At 40.4% G+C, this 21,192-nt stretch overlaps 1 protein-coding gene across 7 annotated transcripts in view; it reads left to right on the top strand.

The window, feature by feature from the left end:
• Positions 1 to 21,158, top strand: part of cbfb (core-binding factor subunit beta) — a 44,391-nt gene extending 23,233 nt beyond the window's left edge. The window contains exons 4-7 of one of the 7 annotated variants that reach the window (XM_037766650.1): positions 4,001 to 4,117; positions 4,392 to 4,484; positions 6,726 to 6,791; positions 16,814 to 21,158. In XM_037766650.1, the coding sequence (XP_037622578.1) occupies positions 4,001 to 4,117; positions 4,392 to 4,484; positions 6,726 to 6,755 (240 nt within the window). In that variant the 3' untranslated portion in view covers positions 6,756 to 6,791; positions 16,814 to 21,158. Of the gene's footprint in view, positions 1 to 4,000; positions 4,118 to 4,388; positions 4,485 to 6,725; positions 6,792 to 16,813 lie in introns of all 7 variants that reach the window. The other 6 variants (XM_037766649.1, XM_037766648.1, XM_037766647.1 and 3 more) reach the window with 6 other exon arrangements.
• Positions 21,159 to 21,192: the final 34 nt, after the last annotated feature.

Raw genomic sequence — 21,192 nt, 5'->3', positions numbered from 1 at the left:
TTTCTTTTAAAAGCACCATGCAGCCCCACAGATGTGGAAGCCATCTCTCTCTCTGACTCTTTCTCTAACAGACACACACACACACACAAAACACACACACAGAAAAACATTCACTCGAATAAACACAAAAACCCACAGTCTCTTGGAGCGTGGTCTCCCCTGCTACCCCAGTGCAGTGTGGGTAGATGTGGTAAAAGAGGTCCCTGTGAGAGGCTGTCCAAAAATAGCCTGAGTAAAAATGCAGGAACGTGGAGCTCGCCCAGTATCATACAGAAAAACCCAGTCATCTGTGCGTATGTGTGCGTTTTGGGGGGAGTGTTTGATTTTGTTAATTTATTCCTCAAATACTTGTTTACTCGGATAAAAATACCACCTAAAAGCGTTATCCTGGGAAAAAAACAGCCTGACTGTCTGCGTTCCACGGCCTCTCACTGTCTGTTGTCTCTTCCTCATCGACATTAGTATCGTGGGAAAGAGGAAGACGATGAGACAAAGAGAAGAAATTGAAAGAAAGCAAATTCCATATTAATGTATCATGCTTTATCACATTTTTTATCACTTTTTTTGGCTAAAAGACAAGTTCATACAGCTCTGTTTGAAAGCCTATCCAAAGCGTTGTTTAGATAAGACTGCGTGTGTGTGTGCGCATATTTTCTCAGTCAGCAGTTACAGAACAACATTAGCATTAATTTGTAATAAGGTTGCTGTCCACCTGACAAATGTAAGTCCAATATCCACTCTTCTTTTAGCTCTGTTTTGGTCTCCACCAACTCTTGAGGGGAATATCTGGCTCTTTAGCTGCTGAATGCTTAAAATCCTCGTAGGGTATTTTGGGTACAAAATAAAAGTGATATGCTGCCACAAGCTCTTTGGAGGTCATTTGATGGATATTTTGTTTATTTTTAAACTTTAAAAGACAGACATGTTACTTAAAGGGGAACACCACGTAAATTAAGAATTCCAATATGTTATTCCCATGGTCTACGAAAGTTCAATCAATGTTTGGGAACATGAGCTACTCTCTCTCTCTCAAAGCCAGAAACCAGAGAAGTAAGTCTCAATCTTGTGATGTCATAGGGTATGAAGTTTGGAGCTGCTCCGTAGACGATGAATGTGAGACTGATTTGTGGACCCACAGAATGTGTTTTCTTTTTTACACCCAAATGAGTTTTATTCTACTGTAGCATTCTAAGTTGTGAAACAGAAAACGTTCCCATATACTCAGAACATTTCTCTGGGTGCTCTCAGTGTCATCTAGAGCATCTCTCCCAATTCATTGTCTATGGAGCAGTTCCACACTTTATACCCTATGGCATCACAAGTTTGAGTTTTAACACTCTGTCTTAGACCATAGGAATAACATATATGAGTTTGAGATGAAAATTAGGGAAGCACCGATCTGACTTTTTCAGTCCAGATACCGATAGTGATTCCTTGGCTTTGGGTATCAGCCGATACCGAGTACTGATCTGATACCAGTGTTTAATTAATAAGCTGTATGCCTCACTATGTGGACGTGACTGGGATCATTCTTTTATGTGTAAGGCAACATCAGGCTTAACTTAAACATTGCTTTCCTAACTTTGTAAAACAGAATGCGACCAATAAATACATAGATATTCATTTATTTAATTGTTCTTTATTATTAAAATAAAAAATCGTACACCGGCAACTTGGTAAAAATAGTCTTCAAAATTAACAGGTATTACTATTGATGTGTAAACCTTTTTAATGCAGCAACAAATTGGCCAAAACTTAAACAGCAATTAAAATTCTAGTACATAATGTTTATAGAATATAAACATAGAATTGCATTGAATAGATCGGCTCCATTGTCACCCGATATCCGATCCAACTATTTGAGTCAGTGTCGGCCCAATATCCGATCCAGTATCGGTATCGGTGCATCTCCAATGAAGATGTTGAGAAACAGTTGAGTTTAATCCACACTGCGGCAGCTTGGATTTACAGAGAGAAATGGTTCTGTGATCCTACACATGTACACATTCCCTCAGTGGTGGTTACATTTCTGCCCTCCTGACATAGCGCCATAGCCATGTAATATAACCAGGAGTTGAGACAGATACAAAGTCTGATCCTCCTCTGTCAATCTGTCTGTCTGACAGTCTGACGCTGTAGACTGGGCCTACTGTGCTGCTTAGTGTGCACAAGGAAGTGAAAGGGGTTAATAGTATTAGTAGTAACACTTGTAGTACCCTTAATATCACTGCTCATCCCCCACTATGCTGCTCTCCCTCTCACAGATAGACGAAATACACACCACAAGGTCAAACAAAACAGACGTGATGATTTCTGTCTACTGATATGTTGTTTTGTTAGGGTTCACTGAAGACACATGGGAACTGAATCAACATGGCATTTACTTCCAATAAACAGTGCCTGAAATAGGCCAGTACTCACCATTACTGAGTATCAGCACTTCCGCGAGTACCCCAAGTTCTTATTGCATACCGCCACCTCCTTGTGAGTCAAGGTGCACACCCCTAAGCACCCGCGTAATGCTGAGAAAACAGCGCTGAAAAAGCCTTTGGTATTTTTTCTCATTATCCAATTGAATCTGTAGGCCAACAGATATCATATTTTAAGTTGGTTTTATTGTAGCATATAATGCAATATTATATGTGTGTACAATTTGTTTTGTATCAATAGTTACATAAAAGGTTTTAAATTACCAAATATATGTTTATGTACAAACTGGAAATGTATGTCGTATGTAGGCCTGATATATGTAATGAAATGCATACAAAAATACTTTTTGAAGTGTGTTGAATTACCAAGATAAATATAAATATATCCAAGACACATTATCATGAGAATATATATATATATAGTATGTAAGTATGTAATAATAATGTATAAATCCCCAAATAGCCCATGAAATAAGGAATAATCCCACATTATTCATTATTCATATTCAACATTCATTATTATTATTTATTCACAGACAGATATTGCTGTCTGTTATGTGTAGACTAGAGGTATGTGTGTGTACAGTAGTGCGGCAGCGGCACTGTGCCGAAGATTCGAATACCTTTGAATACTCCTCACCGAAGCTTCGAAGCCCAAAATCTGGTATTGGGGACAGCCCTATCATTATCCCAGAATAAAATGCCACAAAGTCCTATTTTAGCTGCTAGTGTGTGAATAGATCCATTGAAAAAGTTACAGACCCTGGGCAGTGGCCATAAAAATAAACACACACACACGCAAAAGACAAAAAGCAGAAAATGTTTTTAGGCATATGATATTTATTTTGGATCACTTTTGTCCACTTCCGTCCCATACAAACACTTACTTTTCCACTAAATCAGGACTGCCATCTTGCAGCAGCAAACACACACACACATAAACATACACAGATTGGTACGCGTGTACGATTACACACACTCATGGAAACACACTGACCTCAACTGATTGCGCACATGCACACATAATGTAAATGCACCTCAGTGTGTGTGTGTGTGTGTTTGTGTGTGTGATTTACTAGTCCAACACCCAATTGTACTGCAGAGGTTTTGACGTAGTTGGTGGTTTTTCCTCTTTTCACAGCAGTAATAGCGAGGGAAGGAGAAGCCTCCATCTCCCGAACACAGAGCTTTTTATTATTCTGGTGAAAAACAGCTAACGGTTTCTGATTTAAGAATTGCAATTTTGTATGTAACTCCAGGTCATATTAAGCTGTTATGTTTTTGGAAAAAAATATTTTTTTTTCCAAAGTCATGAGTAACAGAGAATCAATCTTGTATAGTTCTGGAAAAGCATCGGATCTCAGTCTTCCTGTCCTTTTGTTGATCATTCTTATTTTCCATGTAGCTTTTTGCCATATTATAGCAACACCTTAGATTTACTAAAGAAGCAGAGCTTTTTCCAACATGAGAGGGTTTTAAACATTACCAGCAGGGGAACTTAACAGGACAATTTCAAAATTGTTGCAGTACTGAAAATACAGTGTCTTTCTCTCTTTCTCTCTTCCCTCCAGGTCTATTTAAAGGCACCCATGATCTTGAACGGGGTGTGTGTGATGTGGAGAGGCTGGATCGACCTACAGAGGCTGGATGGGATGGGATACCTGGAGTATGATGAAGAGAGGGCGCAGGTAACATAACGCATGTGTACAGACATAGTGATGTATAATAACACTCCTTCTTGTCTTATCATCAACTGTTCCTCTTGAAGTCATACATCCCTGTCTTTGTCTTGCTTAAACTAAACTAACTCACTCTCACTCTCTATCTGTCTCTGTGTGTGTGCGTGCGTGTGTGCGTGCGTGCGTGCGTGCGTGTGTGTGTGTGTGTGTGTGTGTGTGTGTGTGTGTGTGTGTGTGCGTGTGTGTGCGTGTGCGTGTGCGTGTGCGTGTGTGTGTGCAGCAGGAGGACGCTTTGGCCCAGGCAGCGTTTGAAGAGGCTCGACGCAGAACCAGAGACTTTGAAGACAGAGACCGATCACACAGAGAGGATCTAGAGGTGAGAGGGTGTTTATAGAGGACTGATGCTGGTCTGCCATCTCAAAGAAAAGTGGGCTGGTACTGGACAGTGTAGTTCCATCTGTAACAGGCCAAATCTGCTTCCACTTTAGACCTATCATAGCATTGCAAAGTCAGCCTAAATGTCAGGTACCTATCCATAATCAGTGTATTACCTACAGTAGATGACGGTCGGCACGCCCCGGAACCAAAGCACTATACTGCTGTGGACGGGGCCGGCATCAAAATGTAATTTAGGCACCTAAAAAAATCAATATCAGTTTAAGTGTACGCTATATTTAGAATATTTTCACTGGTTTCTCTTGCCATGAGACAGCTATACAGTCTATGTTTACGATGGGGAACTGAAGCTGATATCTATGCTCTTGACAAAGCAACCAGAATCCATTGAGAAGAACAGTAATTTTTCATTGCAGAACACGGGGGGTTTCTTGTCTACCACTGCCTCGATCAGTAAGTTTGTTTTTGTTATTGTGAGACTTTGGTTAGTTCGGATTCACCAAAGTCACACAATAGCACAAACAAACTAACCGAGTGAGGCAGCGGTAGACCAGCAACCCCGTCTTCCGCAGGGTAAAATTACAGGTTTTTTCAATGGAGTCTGGTGGCTTGATGGATACAATGGCTTCAGTTCTCCGTCGTAAAAAAGCTGTCTGATGGCAAGGTAAACCGGTGAAAATATTCTAAATATAGCGCACATTTAAACAGATTGTTTTAGTTGAGCCTTTCGTTTAGGTGTCTAAAATATGCTTTGCTGCTGGCCCCGTCCACAGTAGTACATCGCTTTGGTTCCGTGCGGTAACTCCTGTCTCCTCCTCCAACCAGGGGCGTGCCAACCGTCATCTACTTGACGTAATACACCCACTATGTACCTCATACAACCCCACTTCAAAACACCCTAACTATCCCTTTAACACCAAACTGAAATGCATTTTTTGACTTTAAGTCCGTTACACCTCTGACCACAACCATCATCCCTTTTGGGTGTGCTCCATTGCAACTGTAAGTACACCCAACAGTGATGATTGACTGGCCACACCCTGAGTACACTTCTGCATCACCGGAGCTCATCAAATACACAAATTAAAGCGCTATTCAGAAACTGCATGACTTCTTTGGATCTCAAATTTATTCAGAAAGTGATTTCATAATCAAATAATTTGTGAGACGTTTCCACAGCAGACGCCTTGATTTTTTTTTCAGTTTGAGAATGGGAAACAAAGACATCAGACATTCAAGCCGACAGCTCATTCATCCGGCCACATGTAGAAAGGGAACATGTTGACGTCTGAGTGAAGCAGTTAGTTATCTAATTGTTTAGCTGATTAGAAACAAGTCCTCTCTTGGCAGACCACAGCGAGCAAAGTGAAATTTCAAGTTTGCGGGCTGGCTTTGCTATGCAAGACTTACCCAACTGTAAATTTGCAAACAGTATTTTCAGATTTACAAATTCATGGATCTAAAGCAAGCATCATCACAACAGCTTACTAGTAATACAAATTTGTAGAGTAACAGCAAAATTGTAGATACTTTGTTTCAGATATGAATGATTAATCTTTTAGCAAAAGTGCCCTAAATTTGTTCTACAAATAAGTCTATATTGATTTGTGTGTGAAGACTAAACACCATTGTGTCAAAGCCACAGAGTCAAATTTCCAGTCGGGTTTTCTTTGCTTAGCGCTTGGGTTGGCTTAGGGTTGTGTGACGTGTGGTTGTGTGCTTTTACATTATTTGTATTTAAATAGTATTGTAACAGTTTGAATCATAGGTTTAGTGCATGATCAGTTTGACGATAAATCTAATCTGAATTGATTTGATATTATTGAACTATTGAATGACTGACTCAGTTTTGTCAGGTGTCCCAAAAGCCTCCAAAGGGAAAGTAGTTGATCTACTTTGTGCTACAGATCACAGAAAAATAACTTAAATTTGATTAACCATAATAACGTCAGCGATTATAAAATACAAATTTAAAACATTTAAATTGATCTTAAATTTAGTTTTGCTCATTGAATTATCATCATGTACAAGTTTGTGCTGTTTGCAGTGTCTTACGTGAGCACAAATTCAGATTCACAAATTGATACGCCGTCAGTTTGAATGTTGCAACCGTCCCAAACTTGAGACAAACTCACTTTCCCAGCAAGGCTTTGGGGAGATCAATGGCATCCTTCTTAAGTTGACAAAGTTACGAATGAACTCCAAATTGTTTATTTTTTAGGACCCTGTGGTTTCTAAAATCTGGGACTGATGACACACAGACAGACAGCCAGCAGAAAAGAACAGGGTCTGTGTCCTTCATTTCTCACCATCTATCACACTGTCATGCACTAAACCACCCTGTGTGTGTGTGTGTGTGCATATGTGTGTGGTTGTGTGTGTGTGTGTGTGCATGTGTGTGTCCATATGTTTAATTTATGTATGTGCATTCTTGTGTTTGTCCAGTATTTTCTGTGTGCAACCACAGGCAGCTGTCTGTGTTTTTACGTCCACGTATGTGTGTTTGTTAGTGTCTGTTGTTCATATGCATGCACTTCTCATGAATTTGATGACTACAATATTTGCTCCTGCTTGTTTAATGCTTGTGTGGCGTGGGAGACAGAAACAGCAAGATTTAACCATGTCATAACTAGTTTGCACAATGACACACACACACACACACACACACACACCAATATCATCATCATCATCGAGACCTACCACAGCTTTGCAGCACAAGATCCTGCACAAATAGGAGAGAGAGGAAAGGCAGGAACTCAGCACATGAAGAGAAGAGAGGGTTGAGAGAATCACAGATGAGGGGAACAGAGAGACAGGAAAGAAAGAAAGAAAAGAAAGAAAGAAAAGAAAGAGAGGCATTTATTGAAGGTCAACTTTCATCTGACTGATCTCATGTTTCCTCCCCGAGGCTCTCGGAGTAAAAGAAAACCTTGTGTCTCCTGCTGAATCAATATAAGTACCATCACTATCCCCTAAAAAAACCCACACACTGTAAAAAGGCATTCAATTTGGCACTGAGAATGATTAAATAGAAAAATAGAGACTTTGTCCCACTTAAGGTTATATTCTGGTTCCATACATTGCAGCTGTTTCATTACAAAATCATACCTCACAATTTTTCACTGGTGGAGGCTTCATCAGTTTTTAAATGTCCGTAAAATGAGTGAACAGTAAAGTAATTGTGCTGTAAAGGAGTTTACATGAAGGTCAAGTTACTGGAATAGTTCAACATTTCAAGATGCACATATTTGTTTTCTTGACAGGAATTAGATGATACCATTCTGTATGTGTGTTTAAAGTATGAAACTAGAGCGTCTATGCTATCTTATCTTAGCATAAAGAATGGATACATTGTGAAACAGATATAGCTCCAAAGTAAAAAGAAAAATCTGCCTATCAGCTCCTCTAAAGCACACTAATTAGTACGTTATATCTCAATTGATTAATCTGTGCACAAGTAGAAATTTAAAATCCCACAAGTGTTAGTTTTCTAACTGTAACTATTGGCAACCAGCAGCCAGGTGCAGGGATTTCTCTGCTTTGATGCCTGGCAATCTTCACGGAAGTGACTTTAGGAAGCCCAGAGATACAACATTTTAACAAGCGACAACTCCAGTGCTGAGCAGTGAAGCCAATGCCGAAGTGCTAAAAACTGCAGTTCAGCAAATGGCCACTTGAGGCTGGCTCCAAAAGGGAGTCAATACCCATAGACCCCCATGTTAAAATGCCTAACTTTACAGCAGAAATAAACTTGTTTACAGTCTGGTAGCTAATTTCCCCGTTCATGGCCACTGTACGGGGGGTGCATTTTTACATTACTCTCTCATTTAAATTATATTAAGACTTAAAGCCAAATAATATGCCTTGCTGTGTGGTTAATTATACGACCAGTTTCCAACGGGATATTGGGTACTTTAATGTCCGTGAAACTTGACTTAATCCTGGAATGCCTGACAGCGCCATTCAACTCGTGACTCTTTTTCTATATACCGATCTGACAGAGCAGGGGACTGTATAAAAATAGTAGGAGGTGAGTGCTATATGGTGAATAATGTTAACGTTAATGCACAAATTGAAGGAGCTGACGGGATTGCATTTCACTGAAGGTGTGATGTTACCTTGAACGATTTCATGTGACAAATAAAACTACACTGATTGATTGATTTAAAGAAGTCTGTGCTCCAGGTTTTTTCGGTGAGTGAAATTCTAACGTTAGTGTTATTTTATATATATGTTAGCACCAGTACCAACCAGCAACCGGAAGCAACAGTTACGGCACCTGGTCTTCTTCCGCATGGAGCTCCCCTGCTAACCACTCAGAACATACCGGCAATGTCCGCGAACCTTTGCTGGTGTGTTGGCCTCAACATAAGCTTAGCTCTGACTTTGCCGGTGTGTTCTCAGTGGGAGACGAGGGCGAGCTCCATGCGCTGCAGCATGGAGTGAGACCCGGGTTCCATTCCTCTTCATGTAGGCTACTGTAGGTGCTGAAGTGCAGGGTTAATATATGACCGCTACACAGAGTAGCATGTATTTGTTGTGCTTGTTAGCCTTAGCTAACTAGCTTGGTTGCTTCATGCTAGGTGGCCGTGTTTAAGGAATCAGGTTTCAGGCCGCCTCAGGTCCATACACGCCCCACCTCTTTGCCCATGTTTGGATTAGCTGGAGACGTTACTGCCAAGATGACGATGGCTGGAGTTGCCGGGAGCCGCCCACTTTCAGCTTAATTTTTGTGTGTGACTACATCCATATCTTATACAGTCTATGCATTTTAATTAGTGAACTTTAGAGGGGCTCTCTTGGCGTCTTCAACCTGGACAGAGCCAGGCGAGCTGTTTCCCCCCGCTTCCATTTTTTTATGCTAAACTAAGCTAACAGACAAATATGAGAGTGGTATCGATCCAACTTTAGGCAAGAAAGCGAATGAGTACATTTCTGAAAACGTCTAACTAATCCTTTAAAGGAACAAATCTATGTTGTGGCCAAGAGGTAATAGGAACAAGCAAAAAAACAGAGACCCTGTTTTAGTGTGTAGCCTAATGTTTTTCTTGCTAATACAAATGCCTCTTTATGTTGCTGGAGCTGCCAGTTAAAACAATTTCTAAGTGGCTCTATGTGGTTTTTCTCTCTGCCACCATGTGCTCTTTTTATCAAACACATTCCTTTGCATCCAGTTCACCCCCTGACCTTTCTGATGAATGCACGGAATCAAACCACCAAAGAAACCACAGGTCTTTTTCTACAGAGTGAACACATTAATGAATAGAGCAATTATACACCAAACAAAATAAGTTTTAGTCCAAGCAATAGCTCTGAAGAAGCTCTTCTTATGTCACATCAGATTGTATAGAGTGCTGCAGGGATGATGTATTTTTGTAGGCCAACCAGGAAGTTAGCATCGCCCTGGTTCCCTCGACAAAGAGCCAATGGGATTTTCCTTTGGGTTTTGGATTATGACTTTTTAAGCGTAAATGCAATCACCAGAAGTAAAAAGCTAACATTAGGCTGTAAACAAACTACACCACAGTCGCATGACTTCACGTCGCTGAAGCTAATGGCGGAGTAGTGTTCGGCGTGATGATGATTAATGCCCCCGACAACCTCTGTAGTCTCATTTAGCCATTTCTTAGCTTTTTTAATACACATTAAAGCTTTAAAATTGGGATATTTATTGACATTTTATATCGTAGAACAAACTGTTAAAATCTCTTAAGCTTGTGTTAACCACATTCCTTATTTCAGGCATCTAACTAAAAACCCATTCAAAATACTCATTGACTTCAAGACGAGGGAACCAGAAGTGCTAAAATGCGAACTCATTTCTGTGTTTTAGGACTCATTCCTGCACCACTCTATTTGCCCATTTCTACCAGAATATGTGTGCTGCTCTGCAGCTCTCCCAAGACATAGAAAGTTATTAAACATTAGGACCGAACATGGGTCACTTTATGAATGTGGATGACTTGGTTTTCTCCCTGAAAAGAAAATTGAAAAATATTCCCCGGTTATAATTCCTCTCTGAAGACATCATAAGTTAAAACAGTTTAAAATCTGGCTATACAAATGCCATACATCCTAAAATATAATAGTCAATGGATTGGATGGACACAATCTTTAACAATTCTTGTCCTCTTTAGGCTGTTTATTTGGCTGATATTCATAAACCAACATACTGTGTATTTAAAGGAACAGTGTGTCACATTTCAGGGGATCGATCAGCAGATATGGAATATACTATTCATAACTATGTTTTCATTAGTGTATAATCACCTGAAATTAAGAATTTTGTTTTCATTAGCTAAGAATGAGCCCTTCATATCTATATAGGGAGTGGGTGCTCTTCACGCAATCCGCCATGTTGCACCGCCATGTTTCTACAGTAGCCCAGAATGGACAAACCAAACACTGACTCTAACGAGAGCCGTTTACATTTTTCTGTTACCTAAAGGCCACCGTAGTTCTCCAACACGCTTGTGAAACTGCGGTAACTTGAAACGCAGACTGCAAAACTTTGGTACCGCCAGCCCCCATCTGACTTCCGTTGCTCGTAAAGTAGTGTTATTATGGTATGGATGGCCTCTGAGCGAGGTGGAGGTGGAGTGTGGGAGAATTTAGATGGAGTTAATATTTTATATTTAAAAATGCCTTATTATAATTATCAACAAAAATACTCCTATTGTGTTGCAGAGGATTAGACACGTTGTTTCATAACACAATGTGCATATGAATCAAATTTTGAGTTAAAATTTTGCGAAACAGCCATCTCAGTGGGATCTTGCAGATGTGCTCCAAGCTGTTTCTCTGGGTGTGACTGACGAGCGTTGCCGAGTAGCTGCACAGATTCAGCCTCTGCATTTCTGTGGTCAGAACACCATCTCTCTTTCTGTCTCTCTTTGTCTCTAGTTAGCTGCTGATCTAGTTATGTCTGTACTGTTAACGTCTTCTGTCGGTCTGTCTGTCAGATAGAAAAAGAAAGACAAAAGTCACTAAATGTGTGTTCTTTTTGTATTTGATTCATAGTTTTAAGTTAAATGAAATGAAATGATCCTTTGTGAAACAAACATTTTGATTTCTTCTGTTGTAAATCAATAATTTATGATCAGGCAGAGAAACTGAAATGCAGAAGCGCAGCACAACGAACAGTGTGAGAGAGAGGAGAGAGAGGAGAGAGAGAGAGAGGAGAGAGAGAGAGAGAGAGAGAGAGAGAGAGGAGGAGAAATATGTGAAATATGAGGGAGTTAAGTAAGGCAAGGCATATAGTTATGCTGTGGTGTAGGCATGCATATTTCATGCTTGCATTGTGCATAAATGATGCCATTTAAAAAAAAATACAATTTGAACAACATTTCAGTATAATTTCCATATCTGGAGTTTACACAAGGCCTTGACTGACATACAGTGTATGATATTTAGAGTTGTGGTATTCACCATCTTAAAATTGAACATTTTCATGTATAAAACATTATTTGAAGTTACTGTGAGGGAACTTTTAACTGGATATGAAACCGTCTCAATTTAATACTGATGCCTCTATTTGACCTATACAAGTAAACAAGACCATCAGTGAGAAGATTGGCTATTTCTATATAGTTATTCTTAATGTTTGTCATCTGTGTCACCGGGTCGGATTCTGCGCAAAATCAGATGAAATCATGCAGGTTCACCAGAAACTCCTTTAGCTCAGACTGGGACAGACCCAGATCTGGCCTAGCTGCCTCCGTCGACCTGCGGTTGGAGCTCCGGCGGGAGGCAAAGCGCGGGAGCCTCCTGCCTCACTGCTCCGCCTGTCCCTGCCGGGAGCCAACACTGACATCACGCTGCAGAGGCCCAGGCTGTATTTCTGGGCTTGCTAGAGGGGAGGGAGGCACGGGAGAACCAGAATCAGGACTGAGTGGGGAAGATTGTCCGACCCTGCTGCATTAAAATGAGAGGTTTTCTAAAGGGAATTTGGTGCTCGGAAACACTTCCGCTTTTGTCCACAGGGACCGCCAAATTCGACACAAAATGAAAATTCCTCATAGTAACTTTAAACCATCAACATCTCACTGAAACCCAGAATAACAAAGATTTTAAAGTTTATCAGTAGCTGTAGATGAAACCATTACATTTACTTATGTAATGTAATGCTGTTCAGATTCTCTTATTGGCTTGAGTAGGTTTCATTGCAGTAAAGCTCAGCAGAAAAACAATGATGTCATTTTTTCACTGTGTTCACAGATTATAAAGCCGTTTCCCTTTCAATTCCTGAAGCCTTGTCATTTTGGCAGATACAACATTTTTCATCCAAAACAAGTGAAATTCCAGTCATTCAAGGTCAGAAGGTACCTGTCATGATGATGGATGGAGAAGCGATAGATCGAAAAGAAATCTGCCTTTAAACCACACACACACACACACACTCAAAGTGCTCAGCAGAAAGAGATTTGGTGGTGAATGATGAGCTGGCACTGAAAGCATTAATATATCATTAGTATTGATCGCCATCAGACCCCCTGCTTTGACTTACATACACACACACATACATTCAGATACGGTACAGGCACATGTGCACAATCTCGCAGATACAGCAAATCTGCTCTAAGTTCATCGCCACACACACACTTCTCTAGTATTGAGTTGTGGTTAAGCAGCCTATAGTGGCCCAGCAGGCTTCCATCTGTGTATAGATCAATACAGAAAGCTCTCCCGCCTCTATGATTAACAAAGACCACTCCCTTCTGCAAAGACAGACACTACACAACCGCCATGATGCAGCAGCAACAGTGCTAAGTGAAAACAGTGGATATTTAGTTCGTTTTTTACCTCATAAACTCAAAGCCCTCTGCGTTCACATGGCTGGCTTTTATAGCATTTGTTGTAGATTCCATTTAAATCTTGTCCATGCCCATCATCTGAATGTATTTTAAATCAATCCAACCTCAAAATAGCATGTAACTGATATTGTAATTCCGAAAAAGATAAGGTGTTTACTAAAAGGAAAAAGTAGGTGGTTGGTTGCCATGGCAGCTCACATGATGAACAAAGGTGAAGTGAAACTTAAAGGAGCAATATGTAAAACTGACAGCTAGCATTTAAGATGGGTAACAGCAGTCCAAATTCAAAACATTTGAATCGTCGCCTGTCCGCTCCTCTGGTGTAATTGATAGCAGTTTGTGCATGTTTTCACAATTCGAGGGTTACCTTTTAGGCATGAGAGCGTTAGCCTCTGGCCAGCAGTAGTCAGAATCACTTCACCGGCTGTGTGTCTCAAATACTCTCTGCCTTGATAACCCAGCTGCACACGTACCACTGAGAGATGTGCCGAGGCTTTACAGGTTGAGTAGAATCTAATGTTACGTTATCTCTGTTGATCCAGTTTGTTTGCTTGCTTCCATGGCTGTAGAAGGCCGTGTTTGCGTGCCAATTTATTTCATATGTGGCAACGGGGTGTCAGAATGGGCAGTGGATGGGATCACACCGGCCAAAACAAAAACAGACGTTCCAGACCGGAATGAAAATTTCAAAGGGGAACATACTGGCTGTAGCGTTGTTGTTTCCTTAATCTCTGATGACATATCATGTCCACTTTATGATTTATTACAGTAAATATATATACATATTGGTCCTTTTAAATGTTCTCTATTCGACATTCAGAGCATTAATAATGCAGTGAAGTAATGTCTACCTGAGCAGAGAATGAAGTCCCTCTCCCTCTGTGTGTGTTGTAATTCGAGCTTCTCCTTGCTTTGTTGACATAGCCGAGCCGGCCGCGCACGGTTTAGTGCTTGTTAGTGCTTGTTAGTGCATGTGAGTATGGTCATCTGGTTAGCTCACGGCCGCCGCTCTGCACTGCTCTCATACGGGGTCGTGTCTAGTAGGTAACCCACATTGCGAAATCTCATCAGAGATCTGCAAAAACTCTCACAAGACTCGCTGCCCGACGACCTATCCTACCTTTATCGTACCTTAACTCTTTGAGATCAATGCTATAACCTTAACCATCTCGCGAGAGTTTCCCCAACTTGCGGGTTCCCTTCTAAACACTACCCTCATACGGCTGTTACCGCTGATAACGCTGACCCATGTCGTCGTCGCGCATGCGTTACGCCCACCGTTCAGTTCCCCCTCAGATAAAAACTGTTAGCTCTGTCAGCACTGTTACCGTTGTTTGCATTGTTAGCGCTGTTAACACCGTTAGCCGCGAGCCGCGAGCCGCGAGCCGCCGGATCAGCCGTCGGCATGTTGAGAGCCGCGTGGAGGCAACAGAAATTGCTCTCAATTTCGCGTTTAGCACCTTTAAGTTGAACGGGCCTCTCTCATTGACATTTTGACTTGTCAAACACAGGCATAACTAATTACATGACCAACCGTTGCATGCCATTGCAATAATTGCTGGAACAAACTGTTAATGTTATTAGTTCCACCTGTACTTTTCCTGCTATGACAAGTCAAAATATCTGTCGTTTGTGAATCAGATTCATTTGGGAACAATAAAGGAAAAAAGAGTGCTCAGCTGCTAGCAACAACATGTAAAGGACAAAACGGACAGATTTGTTGACAGGAAAGAAAAGACAAACTGAAGCTGCTCATTAGGCAAACCTGTTAGTCACATCCAAAATATAACTACCATTTCTTTTTCAACTTACACATTGGGGCAAGGCAAAAAAAGGTTTGGGAACAACTGCATCATACCAGATGTAAAAAAATAAACAAAAACTCAGATGGCCACACATAGAGCTCACATTGAAATTAATTCAAAGGCAATTGAACAATTAAGAGTCAAGTTTGTTGTGACTCCACATCAGGTCCCAATTGAGCTGCACATACTGTATCTGACAGCAGCAATTTTGATAAAGCAACAGCATGCTTCCCAGAGGAGACAGACAGAAACTGGAGTCAGTCTGGCTGCTTGGAGTCAAAATGGTAGTATGACATACTGCATGTGCGTGTGCATGTGACTGTGTATGTTGCTATTATGGTGAGTCATTGAGATGACACAAACTACATTCCAGTTGAACTAAGCAACCCCTTTACTATCTCTGTCTGCATTTCTGTCTGCCCTGCTCTCTGCTTCACCTCTCCCCACACTTTATCACCTTCCTCCCCCTCTTCCTCCCCCCCTCCCAATCTCCCTCAGCTATCACTGAAGTGTAAACATATAACCACAAGTATTTTTTTTTTTTTTTAACAGCAGGAGCAGGTCATGCCACGGGCTCACAAACACACCCAGTCATGAAATATATTTAAAAGTCTTGTCATACTGATGGCTTCTAATGATGACCTAATGATCCACTTGGTTTGTGTGTGTGTTTATCTGTGTCAGACAGCCTGCATGTCTGCCTGTCTGTCTGTCTGTCTGCCTGTCTGCCTGTCTGTCTGTCTGTCTGCCAGCTACCTTGACTAAAATATCAACATCAGTAAAGTGTATAAACAGCAGCACCGAGCCTTGTCGTCAGAGAGTTCTCTGGCCTCCTCTAGTGCCAGTTTGTGGAACTGCAACTTCTCTTTTGTTGGCCCCTCATCAGCCTGTAGTTGCAGAATAACTGAGAACAGTTGTTCTCACATTTGTTGGTTACCTTCAATATCCTAAGGAGGTAGCATTTTTACTCACCTATAGCATTCATGAGCAGTTAATTAATAACATGTAGATGGTTTATAACACACTAGAGTTGTGGTAAGCAGATATAAGGCCACTTTTAAGGTTTTTAAGGTCCGAAATTCCATACTAATTATTTAGTACTCTAAAACAGAAGGCTATGTCAGATAAGTGAAAACATAAATAACTGCTCAATGCGTCCGAAAAGATACATACTACTGTTTATTAACACAAAAGTATGTTGAACGATAGTACACATATTGGGTATGTAGTGCATAGTATGTGATTTCAGACTAGGCCTAAATGTTTAACAGTTTGAACTGCTCCTTTAAAGGATCCATACCTGGTTTAAAAACAATAAATACTTCATAACGCAGTATAATGTAGTTGTAATCATATATAATTATGTGTCTATAGTAGGGCTGCCAATGTTACCGCGATAATAACGCGTTAACGCAAATTCGTTTTACCGCCATTCATTTCTTTAACGCAACTTGCTATTTTTAGGTTGTAGCGGGTTCAGTTTTAAAGCTACTGTGAAGATACTGCCATCATATGAAACTAGAAAAATCTAAGGTAACCATATGTATGCAACTGTTAACTGTACTTAATTTTTGTCTCTTTCTCTTTGATCCCTTTCTTGCTATCTTTCACACATCCTTCTTCCTGTCTTCTCTTCTCTCCATCACTCTTTTCTCCCCCTCTTTCATCCTTCCATCCCTCTCTCTCCCCAGTCCAGACGACAGCAGGACCCCAGCCCTGGCTCAAACATGGCCAACGCTGACGTGGAACACAAGATGCGCTGAGGAGGAAGAGGATGAGGAAGTAGTGGAAGGAGGAAGAGAAGAAAACCAGGGGCTGGCTGTCCATTCACTTTCAATACAATCAACTGAAGAAAACAAAAGTCAACTGAAACTGCAGTTGTTGACCAATTGTTCACTATTATTTCCTAACAGGTTTGATATCATCGTTTCCACATGCCAAACATTTGTTACATATTTTAACGTAGAAGAAAATAAACTTCCTTAATTGATTTAATTGAAAGTGAACCAAGCCCTAAAATAGAAGGATTTACAGAAATAAGGACACAACAGACCTGGGCAAAAAGTAGTTGAATATATTTAAATACAGAGTAAGGAACATGAGCAATGGAATTAGCATTATATTGCATATGTGACACATCCAGAGTTGAAGTTTTCAAAGACTTATATATTTTTTGTCCAGGTCTTAAATGATTTGATGGATAGGGGTATAGATTCAAGTACCGAAAGTATATTTTCTAATAATACAAGATGTTGAAAATAGAGGAAGAGGGTCGTAAGGGGGTGTAGATGCCATTGATGAGGGGAGGAGGAGGAAAGACAGAGGCTAGAAGGAGAAGCGAGAAGAGAGATTTGTCTGGCTCAGGGTCACAGTCGGGGCTTATTGGTGTCAGGATTACCAGAAGAGCATGCATCAAAGGTGAGGTGTTGACAGTTCGGTGGGGGAAAAACGAAAACCATCGTGTCTGCATTGTTCAGTGTTGTTCAACACTTCCCATTTGTGAACATGCCCCTGTTAACCCCAACTATACCTAGCTCACTTCCTGAAACCTGCTGTTTTCTTAGACCAAAGTTCACTTTTGCTGGAAAGGGAGGGAGGGGGGTGGAGGGAGGGAATGGGAGACGGGGAAACTAGACTCATTCAAAAAGTGGGTAGATGGGAGGAGAGAATTATGCCAGGTTGTAGGGTTAAGAAGTGTTTACTGTACTATAATATTCATGATCTCTGCCCATGACTATTGAATCACAGGTTATGTAGCAACAACATCAAGGCAGGACGGTTAACAAAGAAAACTGCTACAAACTCTGCTATCTTTGGCTCTGGAAGCAATCAGAAAATGATAGGGTTTTTTTGTGGGTGGGAGGGGGTGCGTTGGGTGGGGGTAGGTGGAGTGGGGATTCAAATGTCCTTTGTCTTCTGAGGGGTTTTGCACTATGTGATACAATCAGACTTGTTCTCCACATGGATTTTCTTTATATGCATGAAACCAAACAGGCCTACCTATGTTCTCTTTTGTTTTCCTATATGCCGCCTATTTAACGTGAGAGCACTCTCTTTACAGTGCTATGATGAGGAATAACTGGGTGATTCTAGGCTATGTTATTGCAAAGCCAAATTGAGGTGTGCTCTTGCTGCGGACCCAGACAGTAGCATGCTCGACAAAGCACAAAAACATCTTTTTAACCAGGATGTGTCACCCAAGTATGACTGTCAGGCAAAACTGAACCTCAACCTTGTGCATGAAGGTGGTGACCCTCATTTTGGCCCCTTATCTTTTTGGTACATGTCCACAGTCTCCGTCCTTTCCACAGCTGTGCCATGCATTCTGGTAGCGTGGCGGCACGTTGGCCGCTCCTCATTTGCATATAGTTAAGATATAGGCTACTTTATGCAAATCAGGGGCGTCCGACGCGACTCGCTGCATCTGAAAATTCCCTGGAAACTTTTAAATTAAACGTTGATCCAAAATAAAGCCAAATTTAGCAACTGCATGGCTTATTTCTAAAATGTTTTCAGAAACACATTTCTCAAACACATTTTCCGTGATATACGTGAAGAAAGTTTCCAAACGAGCCGGCATGTTGGTTCGATACGATAAAATACGCCCCTGTGGACTTATACCATTAGAATTAAGTGCATTGCTGTTTCAGTGAAAACTATGTTTTGTGATTTTTAATTTTCTAAAATTCAAATGGATGTTCTCAGAAAAGCTCACAACCTCTTCAAACACACCATACACATCAGTTGCATGTGTCTATTCTACTACAGAAATATTGACTCAGATCATAGACTGTACAGTCTACGGTACCAAACTAATGTAGTTGGAATGCATCTATTGATCGATCAATCGCCCAGATATCCCTCATCATTGAAGGACTGTAAAAGCTTAAATGCAGTCTAAATACTATTCCCTGTCCTTTTACAGCACTTGTGTAATGAAATGGTATGTTTTGTTATCTTATCGTTTTGTTTGTGTGAAAGTCATGATGTTTACTTTTTATATTACTTCTCACCTCCGTATATGTATTAATTTTTGTTCATCTTTCAACATTGTTATGAACTAGTAGTAGCAGCGGTAGGCTATTTTATGTAGTTGAAAACTACAAAAAACGAAAAATTACAAAAGATCTCCAGACATTTTGGGAGTTTTGAGGACTTTTGTTGCTTTAGATTTTCATTGTTTCACGTGTTCCTTTTATGAATGTTATTTTTATTGTTATTTTTTTTTAAGGAAATCCACTTCCTGGGTTAAATACATTGAATGTGGATTGACTCAAGCCCTTTTATTTTTATACTGTACAACTAGAAGCTCATTTCATTTTCCAGTGTAGTGCACTCAACGGTTTTATTATAATTATTATAACCAAGACAAATCTTTTTGTTTATTCGTGCTTTTCTTTTTCCTGTCTGACTTATTAAGAATTTTGGTGACCTTTACATGAGCTAAAAAAAAATAGGTGATTTTTCTATCCATCGAAAAGTGTGTTTATAACATTTTACAATAAGTTTTACAGTGAAGAAACATTGTTGCTCAAAACAATAGTTGAAATTAAAATAAAAAGCTAATTGAAAGCTCAAACAGCATGATAAACTTGATGATACGACCCCAGCCAGACCAGCTACAGAGAGGTTATATCATTTTAAAAGACCTCAAGATACAAAAGAACTAAAAGGAACGGTTAAAGCTGAAATGGTAACAAATGTGTCAAGTTTCCAAAAAACACACCAGGCCAAATCATCAAGCTCAGGGTACAACAAAAAACAATTCAGTATTTTCATCCTGACATTTGAATACTGCATGGGAGGACTTCATTCAGATAACCTGAGGTTGGGGAATTAACTTTCTCCTTGGCAGCCTTAGTTAATGTTTTTCCCACTGAGTTTTGTGAGACTGGGGAGAAAAGACTAAATGTTCTAACTTTTGTTAGAACGCACTGATCCTGCAAAGTCAGCTAGCCTTGTGACTCGGTGCTAAATTAGTTGAAGAATGTGGAAAACATACTTTCTGTCTGAGGGCACGTTCGGTGTGATAAGTGGTGGATTTGTGTGTCTCGGCTGAGTTTGATATCATTATGTTGAAGAGTTATGGTGAAGTGGCATTAAAGACTTTGAATGAGGAGGTGAGGCGGGTGGAGGGACAGAGGAAAGCATTAGAACATGTGGAACATGTGGTGAAAGCTGTCCTAGATTTACATGTACAGTGGCTGTTATGTTTCCATCAAGCAGGGTCTCAGCAATTCTTCACTTGAAGTGTAAAAGAAGTCAGCAGTACATACCAGGAAGTCACAGGATTCCGACAATGTAGACGGTGGTGCAATCAGTGGGAACTGACAGAGCGTATGAACCAGTACAATGAGAGGTGAGATGTATAGGTGGACAGTCAGAGACACCCAGGCTCACTGTATGTTTTTGGAAATCTGTAAGTTATGAATTAATCGGTTATTTCTGTACAGCTAGATCAATCTATGGCCAATCAACCTGATACATCTTAGACATAACGCCTTTCCTGCTATCTCTGTAGTTCAACTATATCTTTTTGGATTTAAACAGTGTGCTCAGGTTAAGAAACATTAGTGAGGGATTGATTGTAAAAGACAGAATTTCTAGGTTGTAGTTAGGAAGTGACCACAGTTTACCACCCTGTCCCCACTACACCCACCCAATGTATCATTATACCATTATTTAGGTGGTTACCCACGTAAACACCTTAGTTGATACTTCATCCCGCAATTTTCTTAATGCAGGCATTAAGGCAAAACATCAACAACAAACATTTTCTTTCTCTTTTTTTAATCTAAACTGTTTATCTCTTTATTTGTTTAAGTTATTTATACTTTGGTTTAATTTCAAGATCCAAAGAAGAACTCTGTGATATTTAGTGGCTTGTACACACTCCCCAAGTTTCTCCTTCCTGTTTGTGTGGTCTGTCTTTCCCTCTGTTTGGGGTTGAGCTTGTCCTCTCGGAGGAGTCTGAAATATGACATATTCAATTCAAAATGTTGGATGTTTTTCATAATAAACATGTATGAATTCTTGCATTTGGTTCGGTTCTTTGCACTGAAACAGGTAC

Source organism: Sebastes umbrosus, chromosome 4 (assembly GCF_015220745.1).
Source record: "Sebastes umbrosus isolate fSebUmb1 chromosome 4, fSebUmb1.pri, whole genome shotgun sequence".
In the NCBI taxonomy this organism is placed as follows: Eukaryota; Metazoa; Chordata; class Actinopteri; order Perciformes; family Sebastidae; genus Sebastes; species Sebastes umbrosus.
This window is presented reverse-complemented; position numbering and strand designations above follow the sequence as displayed.